General features: G+C 29.9%; 1 protein-coding gene across 1 annotated transcript; it reads left to right on the top strand.

Moving 5' to 3' along the window:
- Positions 1-884: 884 nt before the first annotated feature.
- Positions 885-9,525, top strand: LOC136972150 (protein NDNF-like). The gene is given in 5 exon segments (XM_067266703.1): positions 885-1,098; positions 4,548-4,712; positions 5,773-5,897; positions 7,731-7,815; positions 7,817-9,525. Coding segments are annotated over 4 exon segments (1,632 nt in total). The 5' UTR covers positions 885-1,098; positions 4,548-4,557; the 3' UTR covers positions 9,084-9,525.
- The last annotated feature ends 1,530 nt before the right edge of the window (positions 9,526-11,055 follow it).

Below are 11,055 nucleotides of genomic sequence, written 5' to 3'. Positions count from 1 at the left end.
GTGGTTAAAGGTCGAGGGGGTGGGAGATAATGGGGTCGTGTGTATCTCCAGTGGGGTCGGACTTAATGACGATTTTACTCATTAGCATTTATAAAACTCACCCTTACCTTTAAAATTAATTTTTTTTGCCATTTTAAAATAGTTAAAAATATATATTAAAACTTTTTAAAATAAAATATGATAACAGATGGCGCCACAAAAATTTTAAATGTTGCCCGGAAAGTTAAGCAACTCGGGTTTTTTTTTCCCTGTTCATTCAGATTTCGTTTTAAGCGGGTTTTACTGTACATAAAAATCAGAATTTAAATTATTATTTTAAATAAAATTTGATAAAGTATTAAAGCTAATTAAATATTTAAATAATGAATTATAATTACTAAAAACGCCTGAATTATTTAATTAAAAAAATTATTAAAAAAAACGAATTAATTTGAATTTAAAGACATCCGAACGGCGGTGACATTTAACTGTTTTATATTAAAATTTAAAAATGTAAATTCCTTATTACGTTTTTACTGTAATGAATACTCGAAGCTACTGTTTAATTCGCCGAAGATTACGTTTCAAGATCAAAAATAATTCTTAAAGATAAACATCTTGAGACTATTGGTGATCGGTATCACATTCGTCTCTATAAATTCAGTGACGCACGTAATGAGAAAAATCAAACCGTATAACACTACGTTTACGTAAAAACCACCCCCTCTAAATATAGAAAACTGATAAAAAAATTCTCTAGAGGACATTAAAAATCCTTTAAACGACAGCCACGTGATAAAAATTAATCTAGCAAGCTAAACACTAAAAGTAGTGTTTTGTACAGGGGTGTGTATAACGGTCCAGTTGCAAGCATTTTAAAATATTATTTTACTGTTAAAAATAAATTAGCATTCGGTTACGGTAGCTTAAATAATAACATAAATCTTGAAAAGTTTTACTTGAAACTTCTTTGTTTTAGATAGCCCTATACACCACGTGACTCCATCACCACCAGCACCACACGACGCTTGTCAGATGAGTTGCATTTGGAGATGCTGAGCTGGCACGGAAAGGAGATCATAACCAGCACTTCAACCATCAGAAACTCGACTGAAACTAGTAAGTATCAATGAATAAGTATATAAATTTTATATAAATTTATGTAATAGTTCCGGTATTAATCGAAGAGTGTAGTTAATTGTTCTTCTTTATCTCGTTTAAAAGTAAACAACTAATTAAGGTTATAAATGTAGTGGATAGAGTTTTTCCCGTATGATTTAAACACTTTAAACAGTTTCCCTCTCGTTTATCATCGTTAAAAGTCGCGAATTTTAACAGGATTTAAATGTTCTTTTAACGGTAAAAATAGTTAAAAATTATTTACGTGACAGTATAGTTTTAAAAAAAAGGGACATTTAGTTAAATTAATCATGCTTATAACCATAAACATAGTTATATATAGTCTCCAAAAATAAGAAAAATGTTCTCTCCAACGAAACGTATGGATTTAATTACCGGAAGTTCTTAAAACATTACAACGGATTATGACATTTCTGACTCGCTTCATTCCTCGAACACCACACACATTTTTACTAGAAAAAGTGGTAAAAAGAAGTTAACAAAACAGTCAGAAACAATGAAATGTCTAACAAATTACAGGACGTGGTCACCCCGATCGATAGCATCCCCTTAAAGTCATAAAACTCCCCATCCCTTCCTCCCTTTCCCACAACGTCACACGATACATCGATAACACGGGAATATAGATAAAATATTTAAGAAGATTCGATTTTTAGAAAGAACGATAATTTGTCCTAGACACAAGTGCTCATTTTTACCCGAGGAGACCACGTGTTTTCATCTGTCACGCTTTACTCTGCTCGCACACGTGTTCGTTTCCAGAGCGTGATGTTATATTCTATTATTTCTGAAAACTGGAAGATAAATTGTTTACACACAATGCAAGCATTGTCTTATTCGATACGCCAATTATTATTAAATAGACAGGATTTGTATTGTAACTGTTAACTGAATCGAATTTATAAATGTACATACTTAATTCTCGTTTTACTTTTTGCAACCATTTTTATAAATATTTTAAATAGGAAAAAATGCTTACATTTTTAATGAAAATTATGCAATTTATTTATTTATTTTCGGGAAAATTAAGCGGTTTTTTCATGACTGGAAAAACTCTTAATTTTTCCAAGTAAAAAGTAAGTCTTCAATTGGCTTTTTAAATCGATAAAAATCGTGTAGGGTTTAGTTAGTAGGATGTATATCTTGTAAGCTGGTAATTAAAACCATTGCGGTGTCTGTATTTTGAAACATGCAAAAATAAACATGTGTGCTGTCTAAGCATTAATTGCTACTAGACCGTTTCTTGGAAAAGTCGGTTTGACTCTAAAGGAACAGTAATTGGAGCCGAAGAAGGTTTTCAATCGGTTTGAAAAATATGTGTGGAATTTTAAGAGGTCAAATGTCAACATTTTAATGCATTTTAAAGAGCGTACATTTGTTAATTAAACAATTATTATAACACAAGTCGAGAGACATTTATTTTTTATTTTTTTTATTTTGACTCTTCACATGTGTCGCACGTGGGTAGAAAACAATCAATTTTATCAGCTGACTTACCTCCCACAGATTTTGGTGACATCTGTTAAAACTGAGATGCTACAACTGGCCCTAACCGTACCACAAGGTCAGAGAATAGAAAGTTAAAATTGGGAAAAATTTGAAGAGAGGACCGTTATAGTTTATTAGCTTCCCATCTCTTTTGAGGTTCATTTACCTCTATAAAACAGAAAAGATTCTTTTGTTACTTGATACCATCCACTCGAAAGTATTACTTTCCGGCAAAACTAAAATTTGTTTAGTTTATAAAAGATAAACAATGTTTCTTGATTACGAATGCTTTGATAAAATTCGTGTGAGAATTTTTTTTTCGGTCCTCGATACCCTAATATGCAGCTGCGATCATTTTTCTTTGATGTACCAGAACTGTTTACAGTTTAAATGCAGGAATTTGGATATCGATTAACGCTTTAATTAAAGGAAAAAAAAAAAAAAAACAGGGAAGTAAGTTTTTAATATCCTGTATAGAAGATATTCTCAGGTTAAATATTCTAAAAATATTTAACATTTTAAAAATATATATATATTAAAGAGTAAACTAAATTCGGATGGCGTGAAGTCATATCCTGTGTAAAGATGGATGACACGGTGCAAGTGGTGCAGCGGATAAGAATAACACAATTGTTTATATTCGAGCAAGAGCAGAATTTTTCACATGGGGATTCATTCTTGACCTGTTGACCCGTTTGCTTAAGATATGACTCCATTACTTTACCGATGAAACACGGAATACAAAGCGCGAAAAACACATAAATATTCAATATTTATTTTACTTGTTAACACGAATTTAGTCGAACGTTTTAAACCGAAATTATTTCTATAATAAAATGTTTCATAGTATTATTTATGAGAGAAATTATGTCACTCTTTGGTTGTTAACATTGTTATATACTCCCAAATAAATAGAAATGTATCGTTTTAGTGTTATTATATACAACATACGAGTGGCCTTTAGGGATTTATTATCGAAGATTTTATTATAAATAAACATTTTGTTGTTATATAATAAATTATAATAAATACATTAAAAGATAACGTTAACAATAAGCGTATCGTAACGGTAATTTATATTTTATAATTAAATAATACGATATTTATAGACGTGTTATGTAATATTTATATCATACGTAAGTTCGGTAGAGTTCGTATAATATAACGTGACCGATGTTATAAACGAGAAAGACAATAAAAAATAAGCCAAAATCATAGACAAATCTGTCATTTAAAAATATATAAAATTCGATGTGTATAATTCGTAAAATATGTTACAAGTAACAACGTTACGTAATAACTGACGTAAAGTCTAATATTTAAAATAATATGACATAACAACGATTGTAAAATACGTAATTTACGACACGGTAACGTAATAACTGTTACAAAGTATGTTATTTATAACAATTCAAGACGATAACTATTGTAAAGTGTTATTTATAACAATATTATATAACCTGATCCAGTGTTATCGGTTTCTATAACACGCCATTTTCTTTTTCTTTTCTTTTTTTTTTTTATTTAAAGAAAATATTTGTTTCCATTTTATTCAAGAAAATTTTTTTGAGAAAATAGTAGAAGAATGATTCGTAATTAAGAAAATATTTAATTCAAGGTCTCCGAACCCGAAAGGAAACATAAATGAAACGAGGAAACGGAAATGAAGGGGAGTGTTCTGCATTAATATTCCTAGGATGTGCTATTTGCTCGATTATATAAAAACATTAAAAGATTTATTTCACTTAAAAAAAACTGTTTTATACGTAATTCAAATTCAATTTCTAGATATAAATGATTTTTTAATCATTTTATCATCACGAAATCAAATACAAATAAAATTTGTACAGAAAACAATAATATTATTTTTTAAAAAGATACTTTAATGGTATATATATCGAAATTAAAGTAATAAAATTGTATTTATTGCATTATTTAAGGTAGAAGAAAATGATATCGTTAGTTATTCTCATTGTGCTGTTATCATCGAAAGGATCTTTATCATCAGATCCTTTCAAGTATCGCCCCGAAATATTCTTCGACAATGGAGTGCTACCGGAGAATGTGGAAGTAAAAGTATACATATTTCGTGAAGAAATAAAGAGGTTTGTTAATTAAAACATCATTACTTTTTTATTATTTTTCTTAAATATATTTGTTTCGGTGTTGATTCAGACAAAAACTAATTCCTTGTTTTACTTTATTTTATTTTTAGAAGAGTCTGTCATTAAGACAGTAAAAGCCAATCCAGATGTTCTAAGTTAACTAAACAGGGATCTTAATCACCTTGTTCGGAAATTCTACCACCCTGTTTATCTAGAAATACTTTTATTTTTCAATAGCCTAGGGATCTAACCAAACACAGATCGAAGAATAATTATTGAGATCGAGAAATTCTATTTTTAATATATTTTGAGAGCACGTAGATGCCGTAAACACTGTAAAACGAGTAGATTTAAAGTATCCAAAACATAGAAAAAATATATCACTCGTATCGCTAAATCTAAACGTTTTACTTTCGAAAACTTATTATAGGTCACTTCTGATAAATTTTGACACTTTTGACACTCGACCCTAAATACTGTAAATGCTGTCAACTCCATTTTATTAATTGGGAAAGTGTGCAGTTGTTAAACTTCTAATTGAAACAGTTATCAGTCTCACCATTTGTTTTGTCTGGGCCAACAGAATGTCTTGTCAACGTACCAAAAGTGAACCGAAATACAAATAACGAAGCAGACAGCATGGCTTCTTAACTGGGACATTCCATCCATCTTATGATCATTCTTCTGGAAACAGTTAATAGATAGAGAGGAATATTTAGAATCGTAACCCTGACATAAATGACAAACTTTGCACCGTTTAGGTGTTAGTAATTTTGGAAATTTAACGTGTTAATTATTAACGGGCCCGTATCTTTACGTGTCTTTTTACTCGCCTAACTCTAGACAAAATTTAAATACCATTCACCGTAAATTAAATAGTAAAAATATTATTTAAAATAGAACGATTATACAACTAAGCTTATCTAGATCGTAGTTGATATTTTGAGTTTAATATTTAGGTTACTCTTAGCCTATAAAAAGTTTGCCAGCTTTTTTTATTTTAATAAAACGGATTAAGATAAACTTTTATCCTTGAAATTACATCATTTACTAATTTCAGGATCTTCGTATTAATAGAAAAAGAGCAGAGACCCATGTTCCTGACAGTCACTCCTTGTTCATCTCCAATCGAATGGAGGCTATTTCTAAGAAGTTTTCCAGGAGAAGTAGCTAGATCAGAAACAGGTTGGGCAATTTTTTTATTATTTATTTTAAAAAAATTAAATAAAATATATTAAATTTCTTCTTGAACTTTAATCTGATGAAGGAATTACATATTTTTAGTAATTTATAATTAATCGGATGTAGAAATTTCCAAAAGAAGATTCGTTTCATCTAGGGGCAAAGTTTATAAATGAATTACTACCCCTGATATATTCCCAACTCTCATAAATCATTTATTAGTTGCTATTTTTATATATAACATTTGTTACTTTATTATTGATTGTCATAAATAAAATTCTTATTACTGATTCTCGTGAGTTAAAGCCCTCGACTCTCACTTAAACACTTCGAGTAGTGTTTACTTTATCATTGATTTTCATAAATTACGTATTGTTAGAAACTATTGATGCTAAATTTCATAAAAGTGATGAATTCATTGTTTTCTATTTATTACCTCTGATGCTATTGATGTTTAAATATAATATTGGGTAGCTGCCATATAAAGAAATTTGCTACCGACACTGTTAATTGCTATATATATAATTTCCATTTAACAGATGATTAGCGATTTAATTGCTTTATAGGCCCTATATATTATGCATAAAGTGATAATCGTATATTTTATATATGTTTAAGCTTATATGTATACAGGAACAATTTTTACGTATGCTTAAAACCATTTAATTCTTACAATTTGATACAATTATAAAAAAAGTTAATGCAAATTTGTAACTTAATCCGCTTTAAAGCCCATTTTGCATAAAATATTTTTAAAAAATGTCATTTATTTACAGCGTGCAGTCATGCAGAATTTGAAATCATAATCAAGGTGAATTCTCTAACCGAAATGATTCCAAATTCCAGAAAATCGAGCGTGTTTACGAATCGCGTATTAAGAATAGAAGATATTTTTTTGCAAATAAAAGATTTTATACCAAATACAATATGACTTAAACAAATTATATATAGAGTAATTACACATTCTAGAAAAGAATTCTATCCCGAAGAATCAGGTATTGTTAACGCTGAAGCGTGGAATCTCCGATTACATACTGTAACTCCGCCTTTCAGTGGACATTCTGAAATGTTTTGACAGCTGCTAGTATTTTGGATTAGATGATTGTTACGGAATTGGGCATGCATGACATTTTATATTTTTTTTCCCTATCTTCCAATATTAAGCGAGTTTTAAACATTTGCTTTCACAAGCCATGCTTTATTTACATAGACAGCGAGTTGTTTTTTCCTCATTATCTCGTTTTTTTTAAAGGCCGAGGAAATAGAATCGTTTGAAATTTAAAAAGAAAGTGAAAGCCTTGTTAAGACGTTTATATTTTCTAGAAGTTTGATATTTTGCTCTATTGCTTTTCTGGTATGTAACGTGAGAAGTTCGGCATTGATGCCCAGATATCGCTTGACGTGTCACATAAAATAACTTTGTTATATTCATTTTTTAAAAAGAAATATTTTATAAAAGTTTTAACTTCGATAAAAAAATAAAATTCTATTTATTTATTTATTTATTTATATTTTATTTTGTTTTACTTTTTCAATGTTTATGGTCATAAATGCACCCTCTAGTGAACGAATTCAAAAGGAGATTTAAATACAGTAATTTGTAATTTTTAAATATGTTTAATAAATAAAAGTTTAAAATTATGTATGAATGCAATTAATTAATAAACATTTAAAAATAATATGCACATATACACAAGATTATAATTTTTAAATGATTTTAAGGTGGCGCCATCTCGTGTTAAAAATGTAATTTTAAAATAAATTTCTAGAAATATTTTAAAATATTTTAATATTAGTACACATAATTTAAAAATCTCTCTTTTTTTAATTTTTCAGATGTGTTAAATAACCACGTACCCATTAATCATCCATTCTATCTACTATGGCCAGCAAAGACAAACTTACGCAACTCTTCAAGCACCTTCCGGACTCTATATGCTAGAAATTACTGCGAAAATACGAGATACTAGCGTTTTAATATATTTATCAACGAGTAACATGACAAGCGTATATCCAAAATTACCTAATAATCCAAGTTTGGATGTTTTAAAAGTCAGAAGAAATCGAATTCTTTTATCATGGCTTCCGAGTCCTTCTGAAACTGAAGGCAAAAAAATCGAATATTGTATTTCGGTAAATCCAAGGATGAATTACCCAACACTTTGTTCATTAAATTCTGATTTGACGGGCGATTATCCAGCCCCTTTGCCACCATCCACGGGTTTTGGTTTTTGGTGGGAGAAAAATGCCAAAAAACGATTGATGACCCGAACTAAAGAGATTAAAAAGAATGTCGATTTAAAAAATGACATTACATATACTTGCTTAGGAAGAAAAACTTGGCATATGGTACAAAATCTAGAAGAAGGTCGTACTTACTACTTCGACGTCTTTGCTGTGGATCCTTCGACTAATTTTAGTTCTTCTTACATCGGCATCAGTGCCGCTACAAAAAGTCTCCATTCTGGTAAATTGAGAGAGAATATGCTAATCATGGTATATTTAAACGAATCTAACGGTTACAGTGCGAATTTCGAATATGCAACAGTCAATACGTTACAAGCGATATGGTGTTTCGTGCAATCGTGCTTCGGACCGGGTCCCATTAACGTCACACTCTCGACCGATATTCAAAAAATATTTTCTGTAAATGTTATGGATATGCACACGATAGTAGTACACGATCTTCCGAACAGCACTTTACATTTGACACTTTCTACGAAAATTAAACAACCGAGAAGGGTACGTTTGTGGCTCAGCAGAAAGTATCATAAATACCCATTTCCGACGATGCCCGGCGATAAACGAGTACAACTTTTCGATACATTGACTACGTGCGAATCTGTAACGTTAGCTTGGAAGACAACTAATGACGAGAAAGTTCGATATTGTATCTACATGCAATCCGATAAGAGTAAACATTTTAAATATTTTGCAAAACCCGAGGATATGTGCAACAAACCAATAGATGGTATCGTAAGTAAAGGAAAACAGAAAGTTTTGTGTAGAAGATATCACCGGTTTAGTAGGTATCGTTTTAATAATGTTATCCTACAGGAAATTAAAGGTTTAGAACCTGCAACTACCTACGTATTTGAAGTACAGGTGACTAAATTTCGAGGAAAAACTCTTACGTACGAACAAGTGTGGGCTACAACTAGAAAAAACTGCACCAATAATTACAGGTGATTGACCATTGAAAATCTACAGATATATTTTTTTTTCCTTTTGTTTCTAAATCTCAGGGATTACCGTAGATCATTTATAATGGTAAACTGTTTTTCTATCCGTAAACGTTCGAAACTCGACATCTAGTCAACGATACTTTGTGCCATTAAATGCGGTTTTAAAGTACAATCGAATATAAACTCATAATTACCGTAATGCGGAATCGGCTGTCACAAATAAAAAATTTTATTTGTATTTATAAAAAAAAAAAAAATGAATTTTAACTAAGTTTTAGCTCCTTTATTCCTAATCCCTGATATGTATGTTAGTTGTTATGATTTATGTACAGAATCCCACGCTTGTATTTTCTCTTTAGATAATATTGTATTAGCCATTTGTGCTCAAACCGACTTCTTGTACAGTATTTTTAGTTTTTGTTTTAATAAAATACAATTAATTTTAATTATATCTTTTAAATGTGAAAATATAATACATTAATGTTTATTTATACAACCAGAGGGCGCCACATATAAGCTTACTTGTTTATTATTTTAGAAAATTAAAACTTAATTTACGAAATAAATTATATTAAAAAATTATTTAAAATTTATAAACACTAAAATTAATAAAAAATAATATAAAATGTAAACTTATATAAGAGCGTGTGTACAAGGCCAAATTGTCATTACTTGTACTAATACAGTACTCGACACGAAATAGATTTCTTTACGTATCTTGTAAGTGAAGCTCGTTTTGTCAAGGTTATATTGACCCGCAAAGATCTGCCCGTATGTATCTACCCACCGGTCATCCAATAAGGACAATGTGGGTGAACTGATTTACAAACGAAATAGGTCAGGGATCTAGTTATGAGGACAACTAGATTGTTTCCGAATTACTCACGAAACCTTTCTCACATAAAGAAACTTTTCTTTAATAAAATAATTGGTGTATAATAGTCACGGATTGATTAGTAAGTCATTCAAAGTCAAGGACAGCACCCAATGGTGAAAGTGTACATGCACTATTGATCATTTGTTGCTTTTTGAATAGTTTCGAGAAGAAACGACCCTTAACGACATCCTTAGAAAGGTCATTCGGTTGGAAATATTTCGAGAAATCACACATATGCCACCCATATCACGCACTAGGTCTTTGAATCTTTCATATCAAAGTTACTCAACTCAAAAAAAAAAGAACATGCCTTTCTCCATTAAGAACTTTCGGGTTAGCGACGAATCCTATCACCATAATCATCGTCATCATCATTATATAATTCTGATTATTTGCTGAAGGAATTCACTATATATTGCTCTTTTTCTACTGTCGCTTTCTTCCAGTCATGTGACGACGTAGATGTATTTTTCCAAGGTGAAAGTTGAACGAACCTGAATGTTATACACATTTCTACATGCCAAATAAGGATTCTTTCTTTATTAAAATATCGAATATAAAGTATTTTACAGGTTAATATTACGCCAACTTCAAATTTAATCTTAAAAATAAGGAACAGAAACGTAGTACCTATGTCACCGTTCCATGCAGTTTACGTAATCATATTTATTTCGGAAATTATTCTTTCATATCATGTACTTATGACTTAATAAAATTCGTAATTCGGAGAAATATATTTTTAAAAAAATGTAGTTTGACTGGTTTTAAACCTTAATAATGTCTTTAAAAATTACTAAATTTGGTCTTTTCCCCCCAATTTTTAAGCGTTTTACAACTAAACACCGTTTTATGTACTACAAAATGATACATAAATGTTAGTTAGTTTATGGCTATGAGTAAATAAAATATATATATATGTATATATATATATAATTTATAAAAATATTCGAAAATGAACTTCCGAATTTTTTTATTATTCGTTTTTATAAAATAATAATAGAGGATTTAATCCACAACAATTGCAATTCATCCGAAAAAATCAGAACTCAGCTAACTGGACAGGTGTAGCCTACAGGTAAAAGAAGACTTGTAAAACCAG

Source organism: Centruroides vittatus, unplaced genomic scaffold (assembly GCF_030686945.1).
Source record: "Centruroides vittatus isolate TY-2023 unplaced genomic scaffold, ASM3068694v2 contig_2818, whole genome shotgun sequence".
In the NCBI taxonomy this organism is placed as follows: Eukaryota; Metazoa; Arthropoda; class Arachnida; order Scorpiones; family Buthidae; genus Centruroides; species Centruroides vittatus.
Note: the sequence above shows the minus strand (reverse complement) of the source record. Positions and strands in the feature narration are given on the sequence as shown.